General features: G+C 36.0%; 1 protein-coding gene, 1 long non-coding RNA gene and 1 pseudogene across 3 annotated transcripts; 1 reads left to right on the forward strand and 2 right to left on the reverse strand.

The window, feature by feature from the left end:
- Positions 1 to 1903: 1903 nt before the first annotated feature.
- On the reverse strand, positions 1904 to 9063 carry LOC138150261 (uncharacterized). 2 transcript variants are annotated; one of them, XR_011165537.1, is made up of 4 exons: positions 8413 to 9063; positions 7254 to 7413; positions 6793 to 6849; positions 6185 to 6704 (listed from the first exon to the last, which is right to left on the reverse strand). It is a non-coding gene; the product is annotated as an uncharacterized lncRNA (long non-coding RNA). The 2 variants fall into 2 exon arrangements; XR_011165536.1 differs by lacking the exons at positions 6185 to 6704; positions 6793 to 6849 and adding an exon at positions 1904 to 2152.
- A 1098-nt stretch (positions 9064 to 10161) lies between these two features.
- Positions 10162 to 11198, forward strand: LOC138150262 (damage-control phosphatase ARMT1-like; annotated as a pseudogene).
- A 3413-nt stretch (positions 11199 to 14611) lies between these two features.
- On the reverse strand, positions 14612 to 15638 carry LOC138150263 (olfactory receptor 2W1-like). The gene has a single exon (XM_069073686.1). It carries the CDS (start codon positions 15636 to 15638, stop codon positions 14676 to 14678), a length of 963 nt encoding a protein of 320 aa, XP_068929787.1. The 3' UTR covers positions 14612 to 14675.
- Positions 15639 to 25880: the final 10242 nt, after the last annotated feature.

Raw genomic sequence — 25880 nt, forward strand, 5'->3', positions numbered from 1 at the left:
CTTGCCCAAGGTCACTTGGCTAGTTTTTGTGTTAAGTGTCTGAGGCTGGATTTGAACTCAGATACTCCTGACTCCAGGGCTGGTGCTCTATTCACTGTGACACCTAGTCACCCCCTCTCTGTAATTTAGTAAAGAAAAAAGGGTGGGGAAGGGAATAAGCATCAAGCACCGATTATGTGCCAGACACTGTGCTAAGTGCTTTTTAAAAATGTTATTTAATTGGATTCTCACAATAGCACTGGAAAAGTGGGTGCTATTAGGAATATCCTTCCAAATTAATGTTTAGTCATTCATGACTACTCTTTGCAGCCACTTCTCAATTAATTAAGCTGTACTACAAGAGAACTATAAAATGACCAGTCAAAATCTAGGTAAACTATATCTGCAGTGAGCAATGACCTTTGACTTGAACAACTTGCCAAAAATAGAAATGAGATTAATTTTGCATAGCCTATTCTTGAAAATGTCGTGATGGGTTTTGTTGATCATAATTTCCTTTTCTTAATTTTCATTAACACGAACAGTCTGTTCTAGAATTTTTTTTCAGGAATTAACATCAATATTACTGGTTTAAAGAAGAAAAGAAACAAAAACATTTGTTATGTATCAGTGTTATGGGAATGGGAATCTAAGATCTTCCCTGCCCCTAGGCCCTTTGATAAGCTTAAGTGACTCTGAGAACCTTCCTTGATTTGAAAATATACTCTTCCCCATAATAGGCTGAATGTGGTCACCTGGAGTCTGTGGAGGGAGGCTTGTTTTTAAGGAACACCCACACCTTGATACTTTGTGATTGGGCAGTGGGTCAAGAGGGTTGTGACATTCTCTGAGCCAGGAGAAGGCTATATGTAACCCTAATGTAAGATTTTCATTTGGGGCTCACTTTGAGAAGAGTTGTGTGATTTGACCAGACTAGACTCTGGGCAGCAGTTGAGCCCCTGGCTTTGAATACCCCAATGTTGGTGCTTCCCTCTCTGGTAACTGACTAGGTATGGATGTAATTTTTAGGTCAGACAGTTGCAAGCTTGTCTGCTGATCTGTTTCTCTGTCTGCTTGTAACTTCTGCTTCTACGTATTCTCTGAACTTCGGGGTGCTGAACTTTTCCCCCTGAACTAGGTAAATGACATATGTTTGATTAAAGCAAGATTGTTAACTCATTTTGAGTTGCTTTCCTTTAGAAAAGCAGATCTAAAAACCTGTCTTGGCAGCCACCCTGGGTATGCTAGGGTGCTTGCTGCTACAATCAGGCACCCTACTAAACACTTTGCAAATCTTATTTCATTTGATCCTCACAATAACCCTGGGAGGTAGGTGCTGCTATTATCACCATTTTACAATTGAGAAAACTGAGATAAACAAAGGTTAAGTTACTTACCCAGTGTCACACAGCTAGTGCATGTCAGGCACAATACTCCATTTACCACTAGCTGCATTAACATTTTTATTACTTTTTCTCTTCTATGGCATATTAAAAAATTCACATTTTTAAAATAAAATTTTTGTGTTTTTTAATAAAATTTTTAAAATATACTTTTTAAAATTAAAATAATAAAATATTTCAATCCTTTAGTGGATCAAAAAATATGTCAAGGGAGGCAAGGGTCAATAAATCCCAGGAACCAACTTATTACCTTTTAAAGAAAACTAATCCCTATTTCAGAAAAGAAGAGGACTCTGTTCCTACCACACACAGTCCCCATAGTGGCAAGGTCCTAATGTATCTTACATAGGATCTTTCTTCCATCATGTTTTTGCTTTTAGGGCTTCACCTCTCTCTGAAAATTCTGGTGGCACAAATAGTGCTAAGGGAAAAAGAAAAAAGCAGAGGGGAACAAATTAAAGTCTACTACAAGGACTTTGAAAATAAGAAAAAAATGTGAAGGAAGACACAAGTTAGAAATCATAGGCTATCCTTCTCTATTCAGAAGGTCCAAGTTGTACATTCATACAGAGGATGATGTCACATATTTTCAGTGCACAGGGCATGTCAGTGCAAGTTGGTGATCACCCAGTGAACCAAAAAGCCAGATCTTGTGTAGGAGGAACACATCACAGATGATCACTCGTCCAAGATAATGAGATTCTTCTGACATTAAGGTGATCATGATAACAGAAGTAACCCCAGGTGAGTTGAATTTGAAGGGATGATATCTAAAAAGTAAAAGTAAGTGGTGAGAGAGGAATTTATAGGGAGAAGGGAGAGATACATTAGGGTAAATTATCTCATATAAAAAAGGCAAGAGAAAACTGTTATAATGGAGGGGAAGAGAAGGAAGGTGAAAGGGAGTAGAACGTTATTCTCATTGAATTTGGCTTAAGAAGGGAATAACATGCACACTCTCCTTACAGGAAAATAGGGGGTAGGGAATGAGAAAGGGGTTGATAGAAGGGAGGGCAGATTGGGGGAGAGGGTAGTTAGAAGTAAACATTTTTGAAAATGGATAGGGTAAAAGGAGAAAATAGAAAAAGTGGGGGGCAGTGTAGGATGGAGGGAAATATAGCTAGTCTTTCACAATATAACTACTATGGAAATTATTTGGGTAACTATATATGTACAACCTAAGTTGAATTGCTTATCTAGCAGCTTCTACATTAAGGGATTGATGGGCTTGGAATATATTATTCTGGAGGTCAAAGGAGCTAGGATTAAAACCAAGAATCACCTACCCAGCAAAACTGAGTATAATGTTTCAGGGGAAAATATGGTCATTCAATGAAATAGAGGGCTTTCAAGCATTCTTGATGAAAAAAACCAGAGTTGAAGAGAAAATTTGACACTCAAATACAAGAAGCAAGAGAAGCATGAAAAGGTAAACAGGGAAAAGAAATCATAAGGATCTTATCAAGGTTGAACTATTTATATGCCTACTTGGAAAAAGGATGATTGTAACTTGTGAAACTTTTCTCAGCATGAGGATAGTAGAAGGGAATATAAATGTGTGTATAGGTATATATACATATCCACACATATGTATGTATACACATATGTCTATATAGGAGGGTATATGAGCATATGAATACATATGTGAGTGTGTGTATATATGTGTACAGGTATACATAGACAGAGGGCACAGTATTAATTGAATAGGAAGGGATGATATTTAAAAAAATAAAATTAAGATGTGAGAGAGGAATACAATGAGAAGAGATAGGGACAGACAGAATAGGGTAAATTATCTTATATAATAGAAGCAAGAGAAAAGTGTTACAATGGTGGGGAAGAACAGGAAGGCAAAAGGGAATGGGCCAACCTTACTCTCATTGAATTCAGCTTAAGGAAGGGAATAACATACATACTAAATTGGTTATCTTACCCTACAGCAAAGCAGGGTGGAAGGGAATGAGGGGGGATGATAGAAGGGAGGGCAGATTGGGGGGGAGGGTAGTTAGAAGCACATACTTTTGAAAAAGGACAGTGTCAAAGTAGAAAATAGAGGAAGTGGGGGTGTAGGATAGGATGGAGGGAAATATAATCAGTCTTTCATAATATATCCACTATGGAAATGTTTTGTGTAACTACACATGTACAACCTATATTGAATTGCTTATCTTCACGGTAAGGCTGGGTGGTGAGGGAAGAAAGGAAAGGATCTGGAATTCAAAGTTTTAAAATCAAATGTTTAAAAAAGTTATTATTATTATTATTTTACATGCAACTGGGAAATAAGATATACAGGCACTGGGATATGGAGATCCATCTTGCCCTACTGGAAAGTTGGAGGGGGAATGGGGGAAGATATAGGAGAGAGCAGATTGGGGAAGGGGCTATTCAGTGGGATCAAGGTTTGGAGGTGGTAGGTTGTAGGGGAAAGGTAAGCTCCTTTGTGAGGAATAAGATTATACAAACCAAGGCCCCAACTCAATATGACCTTTCTATTAACCTGAGCTGTTTGGGAACAGGGATCTTGAGAACTTGAGGGCTGCTCCTCTCCTGGGACCCTGGCCAGGTCCTCGAGAAGAGCTTTGATAACTGACCAACTCCTGGAACTAGCCATTCCAAAGAAACCGCTCTTGTGGGGAGGGGGGGACGTCTTGGAGGGATTGGCCTCCATCCCAGGCCTCACACCAGACACGATGCTTGCTAAAAACACCTGGCAGTATGCCTTCTTTGTTCTCAGCACTACTTGAACTGTAAGATTAAGACCCCAAATTGGAATCTCACCCATGGAGGAGACGTCCTGCCTGGGACCCTCCCATGCAGGACCCTGATGGCTGTACAGAGATTCCTCAGCTTATGTGGTCAGGTGTTGGTGCTTCCCCACAATGGTGATGCTTGTAAATTTTATATATATCCACTATTAATCATAGTTGCTCTTATTCTGCTATCTTTAAGCCTCTTACTCTGTTATCTCCAGTTTCTTTCTCACTTGTCTATATATACATATATTCTGAATAAATATTCTAAAGAAATTGCCTTGGGTCTTTCTTGGAGTGCCAAGCATTCCGTTTACTCGAATCCTGAACCTCCTTAACTGGACATGCATATAGGACAGATTGGGAGAAAATTTGTAACTCAAAATCTTTTGGAAATGTATGTTGCAAACTAAAAATAAGCAAGAAATTTATCTTAAAAAATAAAATAAATAAAATTTTCCTTTCCCCCCAAAAAAAGTTCATGCTGTAATGACAATCAACATTGCCGCTTGTGTCTATCCAGGAAGGAAAGTGCATCATTTTTAATTCTGATAATAAAAACTCATTACCAGAAACAGGTGATTTAAGAAAAACAATCCTCATTTTAAGTCTCTGGCAAATATAGTTATAATGTCAGTTATTTCTGTGGAGATACTACTAGCTTACTCTCTCATTAGAAGGGAAGCCCCTTGAAGATGGCAGGTTGGCTGCTCAGTGGACAGAGCACTGGACCTGAAGTCAAGAAGGCCTGAGTTCAAATATCCCCTGAGACAATTGCTAGCTGTGTGGCTCAGGGCAAGTCATGTAACCTGTCTCCCTGTTCTCATCTGTAAGATGGGAATAATCATAGCACCTATCCCCCAAGGGTAGCTGGAGGATAAATTGAAATCATATTTGTACAATACTTTCTGCACACCCTAATGTGCCACATAAATGCTGGTTATTATTGAAGACTGGGACTTTTTAATTTTTGTCTTTAAATTCCCAGTGCTTAGCCCAAAGTCTGGCTCATTCTAAGTTTGTAATGAATACTTGTTGATTGAACTGACTTCTCTACTGTTAGTCACTTTTAAGTTATTACAGCTGATCATTCTAACATGTCATTCTTGATGATTTGCTAATATCTTCCATATGAAGTGATATGCTGAATGTTTTGTTTTATAGCCATACTATTCCTTCCTTTTTTTCCTCTCAATTCACTGTGACCAACTCACGAACTTTCTGCATCTGTAAAATGTTACGCTGTCTTTTATTTCCCATGCCATTTTACTGCTCCTACAAGATTTACCTGTTACCTGTGGTTAAAACAGCTGAGTCTGCTGTCTGTTTTAGGAAACAAAAATTCACACACCTGCAACAATCCTAAGACAAAAGCATGAGAGACAGGAGTCCCTTGTTTTCCTCTTTACTACCTTAAGTGGTGGTTTGCCTACCCTAGATGTCAGACTTCAGACAATAAATTACTGCCAATAAGAAAAGAACAGAATGGGGTGGTTAGGTGGCACAGTGAATAGAGAACCAACCTTGGAGTCAGGAGGACCTGAGTTCAAATCCGGCCTCAGACAACTGGTCACACTTACTAGCCATGTGACCTTGGGCAAATCACTTAACCCTGATGGCCCTGCCTTCCCCCTCCAAAAAGCAAAAAATAAAAATTAAAAATTTAAAAAAAAAAGAAAAGAAAGGAAGAATGTGTTTCTTCTCTGAGTTGTAGCCGACAATGTACTTGAAATTGATAAAGCCCATTACTGCTTCCAGTAACTGGGGAAAATGGGTTCATTAATCCTTTCCAGATCTATTGGGGAACAAAACTGAACCTCAGTGGTTCCTGGCTAAAATTCTTATTTCTTTTTCTTCCACTACAATTTGACTGATGTTAGTTCTACTTTTTCTTCCTTTCTTTCCTGAAGAACCTCAGTCCCTTCACTTTGTATTTATTATTATTATTTTTACTATATATGTATTTCCATCCTTTATCTTCCCATTAGATATTTATTTTATGCATGAATTAGATTACTCTTCACACCTTCAAAACTACCATGAAAGCCCTTATTGGTTTTGCACATTTATTGACTGAATTTTGGAATCTTTATTAATTTTATTTTTGATTAGGTTTAGTCATTTTTAATTTCTGAACTAAGAAGTTGGGAAGGACAACAGAAAGAAGCTGAGAAAAATAAAATAAATGTTTAATTCTAAGTACTAAGATTTTTTCCTCTTTCTTCTACAGTCTTATTTAACTTACTCTTCTGAGATTGTAAATCCACTGAGCACACTATAATTTTTTTCTTATATGTTTTGGTATACTGCTAATTTCACAAATATTAGTAGACTGGTTTTGATTTACTAAGAATTGTGTGGCTGTTCACAATACTGATTGGAATGGTTTGTACATATCCCCCAAAAATCTGATGAATGCTTCCTTCCAGGCTTCCTGTATCCTCAACACCTCCAACTGCTACCAGTTGTCCCATTGTAACAAGGTTCTGATCTGGCCCTGGAAGGTTACCCAGTGTGGAGGAAGCAGGATGATTCTGTGTCTGGCAGGCTCCTGCTTGAAGGTTATATCCTTGAGTGAATAAAAGAGAATGGTTAATTACAGCACTTCCTAATGAATCCAGAAGGTTCACAGATATAGAATGAAAGTGGCTATTTACTGATATCAAAGCAGTTGTTCCATCAGTAGAGGTGAATGCTAGTTGTAAGTGTAAACCCTGTAAAACAAAAATCACTTAGCAGAATGTTTAACTGAGGCACACTTTTTAAAATAGGATACTGTTTGATGTTCAGACACTTGAATGGGACAAAAAAATAATACTGGTTAAGGTTCCTCCTCTAAAATCTTTTGATTCTATCACCATATGATACTAAGAGGGGAAAGGAGAGGGTGCTAAGAAGGTAAGAACTAAATTTCACTGAATTCATATTCACTTCACATTCAGTATGTCTTCAATCAATGTAAAAGGTGCTACATTGTTTCTAAAATGGTAATTTATAAGGAATAAATTATCTGTAAAAATGATCATTACCTTTATATCAAGAAATAAAAAAGAAGATATAAATTCTTTGAAAATCTGCATGGAAACAATTAAACTCAGCTGCTTTGTTGAACACCTACCTGCAACTGTGAAAATATTTTGGGCTGAAGTGAAGAGAGTGAAGATAGTAAGTGGGCTGTCTCTGGAGACAAAGACTCCCTTGTCTGATTTGCTTCCACTTTTGTGATAATCAATTCTCCTGGTGAGCTTCCTAAGGTATATCAGATCACCAATAAACTGCTAAAACAAGAAAAACAAACGAACAAAAAAATCTAAGAACTATCCAATTCATCTTGCAGAATATTTCTTCTATACAATCAAAATATTTTTGTGATAAATAAATGTAAAATTCTCAATGTATACTTAACAAACTTGAATATTAAAGTCAAAATGAATCAACAACAATGAACAAAAACAATACATGCAAATATTTTTTTCTCTTCCTATAAAGAAACTTAGAACAGAGAAGAGAAAACTATGACTGGATGGTAAAAGACTCATCTGTGGGTCAAAACAGTACAGAAAGGAAGCATTTTATTTTTTCCCCTCAATTTATTAAATTATTTATTTTTAGTTTTCAACATTCACTTCCATAAGTTTAAATTTTCTCTCCCTCTCTCCCCAAGATGACTTGCAATCTGATATGGACTCTACACATATGTTCCTAATAAACACATTTTCACATCAGTCATGTTGTGTAGAAGAATTATAACCAGTGAGAACTATGAGAAAGAAAAAAAAATCAAAAGAAAAAAGAAAATAGTCTGCTTCCCTCTGCATTCCAACTCCATACTTCTTCTGTGCATGTGGCTGGCATTTTCTATCATGTGTCCTTTGGAATTGCTTTTAAATCCTTGCATTGCTGAGAAGAGCTAAGTCTATCAAAATCATTCCTCACCACTGTGGCTATTATTACTGGATACAATGTTCTCCTGGTTCTATTCTCCTCACTCAGCATCAGTTCTTATAAGTCTTTCCATAATTCTCTGAAGTCTGCCTGTTCATCATTTCTTTTAGTACAATAGTATTCCATTACATTCATATGCCACAACTTGTTTAACCATTCCCCAATTGATGGGCATCCCCTCGATTTCCAGCTCTTGTCCAGCACAGAGAGCTGCCATAAATATTTTTGTACCTATGGGTCATTTTCCATTTTTATGATCTCTTTGGAATATGTTCAACCCTTCTAGAGAGCAATTTGGAACTGTGCCCAAAGGAATATAAAAATATACATACCCTTTGATCAGCAAAATCACTTTTAGGGCCCTATGTGAAAGGATACATTTGAAAGCAATTAATATCAATGCAAATGTTCTTTTTTGTAATTCTAAAATGTTTGTGAACTGTCTTAGAAATTATCCTCACAAAAATGTATAAATATTAGCAAAACACTGCACTCAATCTAAGACAGCTATAGAAAGATGAAAGGTACTTCACAAGGGAGGAAAAAGAGCAATAAATATTCTCAGAGTGTATATTAAACTGTTGAAAATTGAACAAACAAAACTTTTAAAAATTATCTTGGAATAAGTATATATATTTTCACTTAATTACAGTAAAGACTCATAGAAGGTACATAATATAATAAAAAAATGTTACTTATAAAACAGCTAAAATTCTAGATCCATAAAAGGGCCTCTATATATGACATCATTATGAATTCTATCAATATTATATCAATAAAGAAGTGTCCAACAAATGGCTGAACAGAGTAAATTTGTTTCTAAAAATGGAGGGATTTCCCCCCCACTTAATAGTATTTTTTTTTCCAATTACATGTAAAGATAGTTTTCAACATTCACTTTTACAAGGTTTTGAGTTCCAAATTTTTTTTTCTCCCTCCCTTTTTCCCCTTGTGAATTCCCCAATGCAGCAAGCAATCTGATATGGGATATACATGTCCAATCATATTAAACAATTTTGACATTTGTCATGTTGAGAAAGAAGAATCAGAACAAAAGGGGAAAACCCCAAGGAAGAAAAAACAACAAAAAAAGAGAAAATAGTATGGTAATCTGCATTCAGACTCCATACTACCTTGTTTGGATATGGATAGCATTTTCTATCATGAGTCTTTTGGAATTGTATTAGATCACTACATTGATGAAAAGAGTTAAGTTTATCAAAGTTGGTCATTGTACAATGTTGCTTTTATTTTGTATGATCGTCTCCTGGTTCTGCTCATTTCACTCAGCATCAGTTCATGTAAATCTTTCCAGGTTTTTTCTGAAATCTGCTACCTCATCATTTCTTATAGCACAATTGTAATAATTCCATTACATTCATGTACCACAACTTGTTCAGCCACTCCCCAATTGATGGGCATCCCCCTGATATCCAATTCTTTGCCACCACAAAAAGAGCCTCTATAAACATTTTTGCACAGGTGGGTACTTGTCCATTTTTTATGTTCTCTTTGGGATATAGACCTAGTAGTTGTATTAGTGAATTGAAAGGTATGTACAGTTTTATAGCCTTCTGGGCATAGTTAAGTGGAGGGATTTATGATGACAATTGAGAATTGTCATTTAGTATTTATAACCCCAAATTACAGAAGGATTAAATTTAAGGAGCCCAGTCTTAGTAATTCATGTAGATTATGCAATGAAATGGAAGAAATTGTGGAACATCATTTTAGGTGGCAAAAATTAGCACCTACTAAATACCTAGTAAAACACAACTTATAAACTAGAATTGTACATATTAGAGATTAAATCAATTTCAAGACTGAAAAACAGACCTTACTTCTGGTGGCTACAGGAGAACATGAAGTAGCTGAGGCCAGACCTCTAGGAATTATGATGGAGGAACTTCTGCTTCGATTGGTGCCCGAAGAGGAAGGGAAGACACTGAAGAGGAAAAGAAAGCTAGCTCTCTTCTTTTAAGTTATGAAATGAACTACAAACTGATAAGCCATTTTTGCCTTTGACTAATAACTCTGCTGATACTGATATATGGAACCAATACCTGGAATATCATCATAGTATTATAAATGAAATTAATAAAAAAAATAAGCTGGTTTCAGTTTCCTTGGTTGTATGTAGAGTGTTACATGTACTGTAGAGTTCATGAAGCATTAATGCTAAGTTCACCAATAAGTTACTTTGATGTATTTAAAGAATCAAAAGACCAGAATTTCTTTGAATCACAGAAAGCTATTAAGTCTTTGTGTAATTACCTACAAGAGTTTACAAAAAAGGATAGAAAACCCAGATGAAAGTCAAGTGAAAGATGAGTTTTTTAAACTTGCAAATTGTGTTATGGGGAAATAAGTGTGATCTGGCAATTTCACCTGAAAAGAGCATCCCTCAGACATCTAGTCCACTAACCACTTTGGAAGACATGAAACCTTTCATTTTAGTGAATGATATGTACCACCTTTAGTCACTGCTTATAAACAGAAAGAAAATGAGGCAGGACACATTTTCTGTTGCTAGAGTGGATTTTATCAAGGACAATGCAGGGTTTGAACTTGTTGCAGATTTGGTAATGGCAGACTTCCTGTTAACAATTAGCTGGCTGCTGAGATCCACTTCCATGGAAAGAGTATTCCTGGTTTGTTTCAGATACCAATAAAAAGGACATGGATTGGGTGATCAAACAATTAAAAGCTGCTAATACCAAGTGCACGCATGCTCAAGTGAGGGATTAACTGGGAGCATTATCTTAAACATACATGGATTTACCAAGATCATATGTTTTGGACTCTGTCTCATGAGTATTGTGCTATGTCTTAGGTTGCTCCTGACTTGTATGGTGAACTACAGAAGTCAAATTTAATTCTTTTCAAAGGTGATTTGAACTATAGGAAATTAGTAGGAGACAGAAAATGGGACCTTACAGTTCCATTTCATCAGGCTTTGAATGGCTTCTATCCTGCACCTCTCTGCAGCATAAGAACAATAAAAACTGAAGCTCTGGTTGGTCTGGCATCTGGACAAGGGGAAAAGGTTGCAGTTATTCATCCTCAGTGGAGGGCCAGTGGAAGATTTGGTACATTTCAATGTGATGAGGCACTTTGATTTGATTTAGGAGCTTTTAAATTTTTAAAGAGAAGCTCTAACATAGCCCATTTCTTCCACAGAAAAGTAATTTTGAAACTTAATTTAGTTACTTGGAGGGTTTGGGGTTACATTTTGAAAGCCTACCCTTTCAGTATCAATTGTCTTTAATTATGTACTGATGTAGCTGATTAAGGGTCTTTAGGTTCAGCTACTTTGGGAATCTTAAAGACATTTCATTTCTTAATATTCCTTGAAGTTTTATGTCTATTATCTGACATTTCAAGTGACTCAAAGAAGTTACTGAGATAAATGTAAAAAGTGTATTGTAATTAATTATACTTATATTTCCATTTAATTTTTGCCATTTAAAAGTATAGTAAGCTAGCTACATGATATATAATATTTTGGGAAATAGTAAAATTATTTTAATTTAATTTTGTACTTCTGCAACACAAGTCTTAAGGTGGCATACATTCTAATTTATCTACTGTTAGGATGAATTTCTTAAAACTGATATTTGAATCATAGAAAATTAACTTGATAGTGTTAATAATTCAGGAATTGCCTTTTGTACTTGAATTTCTTAAGATAGTAGCCTGCATTCATAGGCATTCTGCATTCCTTTATACATATATTTACTTTTTTGAATGTTTTGTTAAATTGTCAAAAACAAGAAAAAAATTAAACACACTATAAGGATACATGTTATTGAAGAATGAGCTATTTCTTTCATGCTTATGTATTCTATCCATAAAAAAATAAAAGATAGTTTGATCAAATTGTCTTTGGAAATGAACAAATTCTTTTTCTGGGATTTTAAGTACTGCATGCTTGAGAGAACTTAGATTATAATAGCCTTAACCCCTAACTGAAAAGCACTTATTTTCATACTTTGAATTTGGAAGGATGTCTTTCCACCATGGATCAGCTTTAAACCTGAGTGGTTTCAGAAAGTACAACTACTTTGTTACCTTCTTTGAAAAAGTATATATATATATATATATATATATATATATATATATATATATATATAAATATATAGCTGAATATGCTTTCTGGGGGCTTTGCTAATAAAAAAAGAACATGAGGATTCCATTCGGGTTTGTTTTTCATCCTAGAGTTAAAAATAGACAATTAAAAGACCGGTAGGTACAATTAGCTAATGCATCAGTAACACAAAAGCAATTTACATATGAGATTGTTTTAGTTTCCTTTCTTCCAACTTAGTTGAAAAAAAAGTTTGGTAGTGACAATGTATATGTAAAATATCAGCTAATTTGTTTACTTCAATATGTAGTTTCATTCATGGATGATTCTTTTCAAAGATAAATTATTCTGCTATCAAAACAAATATGAGGTTATTCACAGCACAGAGTAATGGGATAAAAGCTTTTGTATGGACTGTTCAAGTATAACACAGCCTCTTGTGTAGATAGCACATTTTGTTAGAGTATAAAACAATGGGTATTAGTAGTTCTGTTAAATGAAGTACAACACCCATAAAGAACTTGAAAATTGTGAAGTTATTTTTCACTTCACAAACTTTTTGATTCAAGTTTTTTAAGTTTCCCAGTTTTAAAGTAATATTTGGTTAAATTGCTGTAATAAAATTTGCACTTGAAAAAAAGATTGAAAACAATTCCTAATTGTATAAATACAATACATTGTTGTATTTAACCATTCAACAGAACTAAAAGTTGTCCATTATTGCATGCTGGATTGTCAAAAATTCTTTGGATGTAACATTGATCCATAAATAATTTAGAATTATATTTTAGATGGATCCATTAAATGGATTCAGTGGATAATATCCAAGCTATGGGTGGAACAAAAGTTTTGAAAATCTAGTGACCTAGCAAATCAATCAAAACCATGTGATAATAACATGAGGTGTGATATCCTTGCATTCTTGTATATTTTGGGGGTTTGTATCAAATAATGATTTCAGGAACCTACAGAAGATGGGCTTGCATCCTAATCCAATTCAACTATCCACATCTATAATACTCCACAGAACATTAAATTTAAAAATTTGCTATTATTCATAGCAAGATAGTGCCTTTTACCACAATTATATCTATCAGAACTTCATTGAAAATTTAAGGAAGATGAGAAAATAATATTAATAGTTTCTTATATCCATGTTAAGGTTCATAATGTGCTTCCTTTACAAAGTATCATATGTTACAGGACACAGTCATTTCTGGATGAGCCTATAAGAGGGCAACAATCACTGGTTGAAAACTGGAGAAAATATGAAATCTCCAGAAGAATGGAGATGATAGAATTATAAGATGTTAAGTAAATAACAATCTTAAGAGATAATTTTGCACAACTCCGTCATTCTACATGTCTTAAAAATGCTTAAAAATGTAGGCAAATAGATGTGTCTGTAATATATATATATGTTGTATACATACATATACACACATATATGTATATATGCACAAACATATATACATGTATTTGCACACATATACACACATAAAGACATATGTGTGTATAAATATATACACTCATAAAAATAAGACTAAATATAGGTTATATTCAGGTTTTCTACATGCAGTATTTATTGTGCAGGATAGTATTAAGTATAGACTATAAGGTAAATAATAAGGAAATACTTCTCACAAACACAAATATCTTCTTGTATGTATTTTTGCATGCACATAAATAGTTCTGCTACTGACCAATCGAATATACAATATAATATATTTCACATAATATATGTTATATATGTGTGTTTGTACATGACATGTATCTATATACAAGTGTGAATATTTGGATATATATCCCTTTGTAATGGCTATCTTCCATGGCTTGAATTTCTTCCTCTGTTACCTCTGCCTCTTTGTTTTCCTAGCTTCCTTAAAGATTCAATTCAAAACTTTCTTCTGAGGGAGGTCTTATCCTGCCTTACAACTCCCAATAAGCTAATATAATCCCTTTCTATCTATTCTGGATACTCTTTCCTATACCCAGTTGCTTATATGTTCTTTTCTCACAAAAATGTGAGCTTCATGGGGGTAGAGATTATTTTTACTTTTCTTCATATTCCCATCAGTTACTGTAGCCTATGATATTATATATATATATATATATATATATATATATATATATACCCACACACACATATATATACACACAGCTCTTAATAAATGTTTGTTGATTTACATATATATGTATGTATTTTTAAAAGTCATGTATTTTTGAGCACATAGAAAATGCTTGATAGTAAAGGCATAAAAATAACTGTAAAATAAGATCACAATGTGAAACACTATAATGCAAATGAAAAAGAATGCAACAGTAACTAAAGACTCTCTCTGTGTATATACACACACACATCTGTATATATTCATGTTTGGGTAGGTAATATCTGCATAATAACTAGCCAAAAAGTTATTTTATTAGTCTTTGGTAAGGATTATATACCATCCTATTATCTGACAGTATTCCCTTAGGTCTCATTCTCTCCTGGATTCTGAAATTGTTTTAAAATTTCAAATGTCCCCCAATTTCCAGAGAGCCTTTCTCCCCCTTTAGTAGTCTCTTCATTGCCCCCTTCATGTCTTTGTTCCTCAGGGTGTAGATGATGGGATTGAGGCTGGGAGTAACAATAGTGTAGAAGAGAGTAAGGAATTTGCCTTGGTCCTTGGAAGCACTGTTTCCTGGCTGCATGTACATGTAGATTATAGTCCCATAGAAGATAGATACCACCGTGAGGTGAGATCCACATGTATTGACTGCTTTCTTCCGACCCACTGCTGACTTTATTCTTAATACAGCTTTAGCAATTAAGACATAAGAGATGAGAATGAGGGAAAGGGGTATCAGGATAATGACAATGCCCAAAGCAAATACAGTCATTTCAATTTTTGTAGTATCTATACATGCAATCTTGACCAAAGCAGGCAATTCGCAGAGGAAATGCTCCAGAATGTGATTCCCACATCTTGGCAATTTTAGGGTCAGTGTACAGAGCATGACAGAATTAGCCAGGCTGAGTCCCCAGGCCACAGACATCATCTGAAGGCAGACCTGTGGGTTCATGATAATCAAATAGTGCAAGGGTTTGCAGACTGCAGTAAAACGGTCATAGGACATCAAAGCCAGTAGAAGGCACTCAGCAGATCCAAACCACATATAGCTATAAAGCTGGATGGCACAGCCCACATAACTGATGGTCTTATCTTGGCCCCATAAATTCACCAGCATCTGAGGAATGATGCTGGTGGTAAAACAGAGGTCTAAGAAAGATAAGTTCCTGAGGAAAAAATACATAGGTGTGTGAAGCTGGGGATACAGAAGGGATACAAGGATGACAGCTGTGTTTCCAACCAAAGTTATTAAGTAGAAGACTGTGACAATTCCAGAGAGGACCATCTCCAGCCCAGGATGATCAGAAAAACCCAGCAGGATGAACCCATCTGGAGAACTATAATTCTTATACCTCATACTCTTTCAATGCTTATCTCCCCTAGGAACAAGAAACGAAAGCATTGATGATTATAGAGAGGGATAGAATGCAAAAATAATTCAGTGATTTAGTCAGCAAAAGAAATACAGGTTGTCAATACTATATCAAAACTATCTAGATGAAAAAGGAGAGATCTTTCAGTTATTTGCTCTAGATACTTGTGTGCGTGTGCACATGTGTGCTTGTGCGTGTGTCTATGATGGGTCTTTTCTCACAATAATTTATAATTAAAAAAAATCAATAGTTGAACTAAATGCTAAATTTCACTTAGAGTTTGGGGGGGAAAATTTCCCACTGAGTTCACTAACCATAGACATTCACTTCAAGCTCATGATTTAGATCAAAATAATACTGATAGCTTCCATTGTGCCAGTGTTTTACAATATATATTCAATTCATTATAATAATCTCATCAGATAGATGGTATAAGAATTGGAATCCCCACAAGGAAAATGAGATGCCCAGAGATTGTGATTTGCCTACCCTGACACTAAAAAGTGTTGAATTTCATGTTCAGTGCTCTTCTTTCACCTCCTCCTCCATTCCTACCATTTATGGTGCTAATGATTCAAAATAGAAAAGTAAGACTTTTTGAGTTTTGGTTTATTGGCATCAAAAAAGAGAAGTTTATGCCTGATTCCCTGTTAACTTTGCTGTTATAAAACATATGATTCTATATGTCCTAATTAATTTTCTACATAGAAAATAATGCAAAACTCAGTTCCTTCTCCTCTCATTGCAGGATGTTATTTTTAAGTGCATCATACTAGTCACAAGCAGTAATATGAGAATGAGGATAAAAGAATACATAGGGATATACTCCCCCTCCACCCAGGCTAGAAAACCAAATTCAAGGTGCACCCTTGTCAGCAATATTGTGCTAGACTTCCTGAAACATGTAAGAAAAGAAATAGGATAATTATCACATGGCATTTTCTACAAAACACAAAAAATAATTGATAAGTGAAATAAATTCAGTAAAATAGATAATTATGGAAATATAGCTAATTCAGAAAAAGCAAATCTGATGAAGACACAGACCATAAGTATTCATGAAGGATCATAACAACTTCAGAATAACTGCAAACATAACTTTCAGCTAAACAGTAACGAGTCCTTCCTGAAACCTGACAAATGTGATCTCCCTTTACTTTCCTTCTTTGGTCTCATGTGGTATTTTGTTTTTACTGACTTCTAATGCATGGATCATTTCATAACATTTATTATCCTTATTTGAATCTTACCCCCTTTCTAAACTGTAAGGTCATGGAGAGAAGAGTTTTATATGTCTTATTTAGTAATAACAGCTGCCATTTATATAGGGTTTTAACATTAACATAACTGTTGTATGCTACCTCATTTGATCCTAACAACACTATCCTATGAAACAGGTGCTTTTATCCCAATTTAACTTATGAGTTAAGAAAGATTAAATGACTTGTGAGGATCTGTAGCAGCAAGCACCCCAAGCGTCCTCAGGGTTTGCAGCTACCACAGGTTCTTGGATCTGCTTTGTTAAAGGAAAGCAACTCAAAATGGGTTAACAAGCTTACTTTAATCAGTCAGACATATATCGTTTACCTTGTTCAGGAGAAAAGGTCAGCACCCTGAACCTCAAAGTATACAGGCAGAATTATCAAGACAGAAACATCAAGTAGACAGATTTCCAAACTGTCCAACCATTACATCCATACCCAGTCAACATCTGGGTTTCCACATTCTGGGTTTTTCAAAGCCGGGGGACTCTCAACAACGGCTTCCCAGAATTCAGATCAAATCACAGAACACTTCTCAAAGTGAGTCCCAAAACAAAGCTACACATCAGGGCTTAATATAGCCTTCTCCTGGCTCAGAGAATGTAACAACCTTATTGACTCACTGGCCAATCAAGAAGTATCTACTGAAAAACAAGCCTCCCACCCCAGGCTTCAGGTGCACTTTAGCCTAGGGGCAGGGAAGATCTTTAAAATTTACATTCGCATTACAGGATCACACAGTGTTTGAGGCAGGATTTGATTTTTTTTTTAACTTCAAACTTAGCGTTCTGTCTATCTTGCCACTTAGCTGTCTCAAATTATGTTTCTTCTCCATTTACTAGGGTTGTTGTGCTCTATACAGAGTAAATAGTTAATGTGTTTGTTGAAATGAAACCTCAATTAAAACAGACACTTAGAGCAGTTCTACTATGCTCTCTTAAAATGTTTCTGCTATCTTGCACTAATTTGAATGCTGGGTGAAAATCAAAATATCTATGTTCTTAGAACCAGCCTGTGACTAAGTGATGGTTTTCAATACATCATAAAATCTAGCACAGTATAACATTTTAGATCTAAAATGGCTTTTGAGATTATCTGGCTCAAATGCCTTCCACAGGAAAAAATAAAGACAAGATTTCCTAAGGTATTTTGCTCATGATGACAAATCAATTGTTAAGAAGCCAAGCACTATAGATATAAATGTCACAGCACTCTCAATCTGTTTTCAGTTTGTCAATTTTCATTGCTTGACTGCTCAAATCAATGCAGAATAGTGTGCTAAAACCCAGGTGTCCTAACTTAATCACTCTAAAAAGCTCCATGTCTAGGGGTCACCTGAATCTGTAAATGTTAAATGTTCCTCCTCAATATAAAATTGGATTAAAATATCTGTCCCTGGGGAAAACAAAACTAAATAAAATAACAAAAACTTCTTAATCTAAAATAGTATTCCAACTTCAACACATTTTTTTTCCAGTGTCCAAATTGATTCAAGCTCTCCCTTAAAATGTCCTCATGGATGTGACTGCTTTAACACTGCCTACTGAAACAGCTGTATGCCCTCCTTCAGAATTCTCAACCCTGATATTAATTAGTGATAGAGCAGTGCTCACTCGAAGATACCTTCCCTCTCTGATTTTAGGAAACTAACTGATTAAAAAAAAGTAGAATGGAGAAAAGCAGTATAATTGAACCTATAAATAATAGCAATTAGAAGCTGCAAAGTCCTTTGATTTTTAAAAAGTGCTTTCCTCAAAAAACTCTATGAGGTACAAAATGCAATTATTATATCTCCATTTTACATATTAGATAAATGAAGTTAAGAAAGAATAAGTGGTATGTTCAAGGCAAATAATTAGTAAGTTGGGGAGTGGGACTTGGATCTAGGTCTCCTGAAATTGAGTTCGGTGGTTCCACCAGAAACCACAATGCTTTTGAAAAAGCTAAGCAAATGAGATTATTCTACCTATAGAAGAGAAGGCTAGGCAGTGACTAATAACAGCTTGTAATTTACAAATGGAGGAGTATTATGTGCTGTTTTCCATCTTTGTTGGATGAAAATAAGAGGCTTTTTACTGAAAATAAAACATTAAGATTAAATAAATAAACAAAAAAAAAAAACCAATGAGAGGTCAGATACGAAAAGAATCTGAAGAGGGAAAGACATAAGGTGCTGGATACTTAAAATGAGAAGGATAAATTTCCAGGTCTAGCATGGGGCATATGGTGACATGATAAGCTTATATCTTTAAGATAACATCCTACAGAATATCACACTTTCCCAAGTCCTTTTCTCCCCTTGAAGGACCAATGCATTCTGGTTGGTTTGGAAATCCCTTAGTAAATCTGCACATCTTGAGCATACTTACACTTTCTCTTTGGAAAGGCAGCAGTTTTAGGCAGAAGCTCCTTTAAGTAAATTATAAGGAATCCATGGTCTATTTTTTTGAACACTCTCCTGTGTCAGAGAGGACAAAAACTGAGGAAAAGAAAATATATCCACTTCCATTGTTGAGTAATGCTGAGAGACTATGATACTTATAATGACCTTGTCTTTTATTTAAATTTGGCAGGACCATTTACAAGAGACTCATATGAGGCCTCAGAGATCAAAAATTAAACTCAGATGCAGTGATTGCAGTATGGAAGCAAAATTAAAGCAGAGAAAGTCCCTAAAGGCTTACCTGTTGCCTGAAGTTGACTACAAGTTATGAGTTGATACAAATCATTAACTAGTCAACTATAATAACCTCCTAGGACCTTGGAGATCCTGTAACCAAGTTCTCTTATTTCACTAAAAAAAATTGGTTCACAGAGAGATAGACGGTGCCCAAGGTAACAAGGCAGGAAAGGTCACTGGGAAGAAAGGGTCAAGAAATGGTCCCTTAACTCCTAACTCAATGTGCTTTCTACTATAATGTGAACTCTAGTATTCAGCAGACAGTTTAAGCACACAAGATTCAATGACATCTAATACAGCTTCTCCCTTGTAAATACTAGAATACTAGGATTATGACTGAGTCACACTGTCCCATAAGATAACCTGTTGATACTGGTGTTCATTATCTTCATTGCCATCATTATTATCAATTTCAGAGTTCTTTTCAACTCCTTGCTCTTCCTCATCCCCCCTAGCAAATTAGTTTCCAAGCCTTTTCAAATTCTACTTTAACAATATTCATCACCTCTATTCTCTTTTCTCTCTCAGGGTCATCAGCTAATCGTAAGTCACCATTATTTCACATTTAATTAATAAATATAATTTTAGATTTCAACATTCATTTTCATAAGATATTGAGTTTTAAAATTTTCTCTCTCCTTCCACTACCCTTCCCCAGACTCCATTGATCTTCCTCTGGATGTGGATAGCAATTTCCATCAGGAGACTTTTGGAGTTGTCTTAGATCCTTGCATTGCTGACAAGAGCCAAGTCTATAAAAGTTAGCAATCCCACAATGTTGCTATTACAGTGTACAAAGTTCTCCTGGTTTTGCTCACTTCACTCAGTATCAGTTCATGTAAGGTTTTCTATGTTTTTTTCTGAAATCCACATGTTCATCATGTCTTATGCATGATAGTATTCCATTAAGTTAATATACCACAACTTTTTCAGTCATTCCCCAATTTATGGGCATGAGTGCTCCAATTTTCCCACATCTTCTACAGCATTTGTCATTTTCCTGTTTTGTCATGTTGATAGGTGTGATTGGGGACTTCTGAGAGCCAGCTGGAGCTTCTGAGGCTGCTGAGGATTCCCTGAGGGCCAGTCAAGCTGCTGAAGACTTCTGAGGGCAAGCTGGAGCTACCAAAGGAGGCATGACTGTGGTTTTGGTACTTTGTTTGTGGCTTTGTTAAGCTTTGACTTCCCAGGAACAGAGACTGTGAAGGATTTAAGGTGGACTGGACACTGTGAGCTTTAGTGTGTAACTGGAACTGCATGGAAAGCTGAAAAAGGAACTGGGAGCTGTTTGCCTTTGAAACCAGGTGACAGTTTGGTGAATCCAGGTAAGCACTGGGACCATGGAAGGGGATCTAGGGAAGCTGAAAGCCTGCCCCAAGTCAAGATGAAAAGACCTCTCCGTGGGTACTGAGTAGTGATAAAATTGTGACCAAGGGGTGGATGGCCTGTGTATTTCCCACTACTCCTTAAGAGGGTACTGAGTAGTGACTGATGGCTGAGTAGTGAGAGATGATTGAATAGTGACTAATGACTGAATAGTCACTGATTTGTAACTTAATGTGCTCCATGGGTGGAGGATGTTGACCTTTTGTACTTTATAATTGAACGATTGAGTTACTAAGTGACTGACTGGCTAAATGACTGTATTTTGTTCAAAACTATGGGACCACTGTGGTGAAAATTGTGTGGTCATTTTAGTGATAAGTTGTTGAGTTGTGTCACAATGAATGCTGTATTTTTATTTTCTGTGATAAGTTGTAATATTCTGAATGCCTTGATTTTCTGTGAATGTTTTACTCTGATTTGTTATTGAATAGTGTTCACTATACTGTGTAATCAGAAACTTGAAAAGCTAATCACAGTAGCATTCTTCTGGAAAGCTGCTCATGCTTGGCTTTATTTTGTTTCATTCCAATGTTATTGAAAATGTTACCAGCTTATCCCCATTATACATGATGCTTGCTAGTGGTTTTATATAGATGCTTCTCATTATTTTAAGGAAGATTATTTATTCATATGCTCTCTAGTGTTTTTAATAGGACTGGGTGTTGTTTTTATCAAAAGTTTTTTCTGCATCTACTGAGATAATTGTATGATTTCTGTTATTTTTTTTATAGATATGGCCAATTTTGCTGATAGTTATCCTAATATTTAACATAATGTTGAACCAGCCCTGCATTCTTGGTATAGTGTATTATCCTCAGGATAAGTTGCTGGACTCTCTTTGCTAATATATATTTGAATCAGTATTCATTAGGGAAATTGGTTTATAATTTTCTTTCTCTGTTTTTACTCTTCCCAGTTTAGGTATCAGCAACATATTTGTGTAATAAAAAGAATTTAGTAGGACTCCTTTGCCTCTTTTCCCAAATAATTTATATAGCATTACAATCAATTCTTTAAATGTTTGATAGAATTCATTTGTAAATCCATTTGGCTCTGGAGTGTTTTGTTGTTGTTGCTTGTTTGTTTCTTTTTTTTTGGGTTTTGATTTTTTAGGGAGTTCATAGATTGCTTTTAAAATTTCTTTTTCTGAAATGAGATTATTTAAGAATTTTACCTCATCTTATGTCAATCTGGGCAATTTATGGGGCAGAGCCAGCATGGCATGGTAAAAGCAGAGACACTCCAGAGCTGCCCCCATATTCCTCCAAATACTTGTAAAAAGTCACTCTAAACAAATTCTAGAACATCGTAATTCACAAAAAGAAGGAGCGAAACAAATTTCCAGTCCAAGACAACCTGGAAGGTCAACAGGAAAAGTTGGTTGCACGAAGCTGAAAAGAGAATGCAGTCTAGCACAAGCTGCACCAGAATAGTCAGGGCCACAGAGCAAAGCCAAAGAAAGCCTCAGAGGACTGAAAGACTGGCAACAGTCATGGCTTCCAGACTTCTAAGCCAACAAACACCAAAAACAATAGGAGGATAGAGCTGGTGTGTCTGGGTGATAGAGGAGCATAGTTCATTCCAGGTGCCAGAAAACCAAGAGCAGACCTTGGGAGTGACTAGATCAGCACAGGCAGTGGAAACAGCAGAGGGAGCAGCTGTTTGCAAATCTCTCAGCTCACAGCCAGTAACAACTGGTCAGTAGGAGATTACAGGGGTTTCTTTGCTGGCACTCAGGCAAGACTCTGTTGTTTTACACATAACTGGATATAGGTGGTAGCCCTGGGTCGAGGAGGAGCACTGACATAGAAAAGCTTGTGGCAACAGGGCAAAGGGAACCATCCTTACAGTTATAGGGCAGAAAACAGTACTTGAGGTCACTCACAGACCAGAGCATAGGCCAGGAGAGAAGTAAATATCTATCTCTAGATCATACCACCATGAAAGAATTTAAAATTTAGAGGTCCTCAGAAAGATCTCTGAAAATAGCTACACAGACCCCCCTGAGAATTGGGACAATAGGCCTTCCACATGGGAAGCAGAATCCTACCTTAATGAAGACTTAAAAAGTTAAGAAATGGACCGGGGAAAAGAGTAAACAACAGAAAAAAGCCTCAGATTACAGAATCTTACTTTGGTGACAAGGAATATCAAAACATATAACCAGAAAACAATAATGTCGAAGCAACTATATCCAAAAAACTCCAAGAAAAAATATTAATTGGTCTCAGGACATAGAGGAGCTCAAAGAGGATTTTGAAAATCAAATAAAAGAAGTAGAGGGAAAATTGGGAAGAGAAATAAGACTTATACAAGAAAATCATGAAAAATTAGTCAACAATTTGGTAAAGGAGAACCAAAAATATATTGAAAATGATAGCACCTTAAAAAATAGACTAGACCAAATGACAAAAGAGGTCCACAAAGCCAATGAGAAGGATGACTTAAAAAGCAGATGTCCCCAAAAAAAGGAGGTCCTGGGGTGGCTAGAAGGCAAAGTGAATAGAGCACCAATCCTGGAGTCAGAAGGACCTGAGTTCAAATCTGGCCTCAGACACTTGACACAATTACTAGCCGTATGACTTTGGGCAAGTCACTTAACCCCAATTTCCCCCCCCCCAAAGCAAAAAACAAAAAAAAACTAAACAAAAAAAGGAGGTCCAAAAGCTTTCTGATGAAAATAATTCTTTAAATTCCTTAAAGTTCTTTAATTTTTTTAAAATTCGAATAGAACAAATAGAATCCAATGACTCTACAAGAAATTATAAGACAATACCAAAAGAATAAAAAAATAGAAGGCAATGTGAAATATCTCATTGGAAAAACAACCAATCTGGAAAATAGATTCAGGAAGGATCATTTAAAAATTATTGGACTTGGGGTAGCTAGGTGGCACAGTGAATGAGGACCTGAGTTCAAATCTGGCCTCAGACACTTGACACACTTACTAGCCGTGTGACTTTGGACAAACCACTTAAACCCAATTGCCTTACCTTCCCCTCTCAAAAAAGAAATATGTATGCATGTGTGTGTATATATGTGTGTATGTGTGTGTATGTATGTATGTGTGTATATATATATGTATATATATATATATGACTATATATTGAAAGTAATGATGAACAAAAAAGCCTACACATCATCTTTCAAGAAATTATCAAGAAAAACTGCCTATATTCTCTAGAACCATAGGGTAATATAGTAATTGAAAGAATTCATTAATCAGGGACAGAGCCAGGGTGGTGGCAGAGAAGCAGGAAAACTCCATGAGCATCCCCCATAACCATCTCAAATACCTATAAAATATGGCTCTAAACAAACTTTAGAGCTACAGAACCCACAAAGTGACAGAGAGAAACAGATCTCCTGCTGAAGGCAGCCCAGCAGTCCAGCAGAAAGGGTCCATCACAGTGCACTGGGAGCTGAGCCCAGCCCTGGGTGAGCCTGCAGTTTTAGCCTCAGGGCTGGAGTGGACCTCAGGAGAGTGGATCACAGCAGCTGTGGAAGTTTCCAGAATTATCAATTAATAAATGCAAAAGGCAAAGTAAAAGGTCAGAGTGGACTTTGTGGAAACAGGGGGACCAGGAGTGTGGTCCAGCCTCTGCCCCTGTGGGCAAGAAGGCATGAAGTGGCAGAGGGCCTGCAGCCCTGCAGGCACTGCCATGTGGCTGCTTCAGAGCTCCTAGCCTGAAGATTGTAGGGGGACCAAACAACAATTCTGAGGAGTAATCATTCTTGCTTTAACCTGCTTGGATCTAGATTGCTATCTTGGGTGGAAGTCCTGGGGTATGACCAGGTGCCAGAGACTGTGAAGGCTTCAGAGAGTACACCCAACTAATAGCTCTGGCAGCTGTGAAAACCCCAGCAATTTGGGACAAAACTCTCTTCTCTGGAAGTAGAGTTCTACTGTGGCAAAGACCTCAAAAATAAAATAATTGAGTGGCAACATGAGTAAGCAAAGGAAGCAAAACAAAAGCAGGAGTCAAACCTTAGATTCCTTTTTTTTTGGGGGGGGGAAGGATCAAAGCATGGAACTGGAGGAAGACAACAAAGTCAGAACTCCTGCATCAAAAGCTTCTAAGAAAAAATATGAATTGGTTACAGGCCATGGAGGAGCTCAAGAAGGATTTTGAAAGCCAAGTAAGAGAAATAGAGGAAAAATTGGGAAGAGAAATGAGAATGATGTAAGAAAATCATGAAAAGAGAGTCAACAAGCTGACTGAAGAAAATAATACGTTCAGAACAGACTAACTGAAATGGTAAAAGAGGCCCAAAAGGCCAATGAGGAGAAGAATGCCTTAAAAAGTCAAATTTGCCTGATGGAAAAAGAATTTCAAAAGCTCACTGAAGAGAAAAATTCCTTCAGAATTAGATAGGAGAAAATAGAAGCTAATGACTTTATGAGAAATCAAGATACTATTAAACAGATCCAAACAAATGAAAAAAATAGAAGGCAATGTGAAATATCTCACTGGGAAAACTACTGACCTGGAAAATAGATCCATGAGAGATAATTTAAAAATTATTAAACTACCTGAAGGCCATGATAAAAAAAGAACCAAGAAATCATCCTTCAAGAAATTCTCAAGGAAAATTGTCCTGATATTTTAGAACCAGAGGGAAAAATAGAAATTGAAAGAATTCACCTATCACCTCTTGAAAATGATCCCAAAAAGAAAACTCTTAGGAATATTATAGCCAGGTTCCAGAGTTACCAGATCAAGTAGAAAATATTACAAGCAGCCATGGAGAAATAATTTGAATATTGTAGAAACACAATCGGTATAACTCAAGATCTAGCAGCCTTTATATTAAGGAATTGAAGGGCTTGGAATATGATATTCTGGAGGTCAAATGAGTTAGGATTAAAGCCAAGAATCACCTACCCAGCAAAAGTG

This window comes from Petaurus breviceps, unplaced genomic scaffold (assembly GCF_028583685.1).
Source record: "Petaurus breviceps papuanus isolate PSGF00001 unplaced genomic scaffold, PetGlider_PUasm1.0 90865, whole genome shotgun sequence".
NCBI lineage: Eukaryota > Metazoa > Chordata > Mammalia > Diprotodontia > Petauridae > Petaurus > Petaurus breviceps.

Excerpts from the sequence above, each read along its gene's own strand:
- LOC138150263 (XM_069073686.1), bottom strand. The coding sequence starts at position 15,638 with ATGAGGTATAAGAATTATAGTTCTCCAGATGGGTTCATCCTGCTGGGT.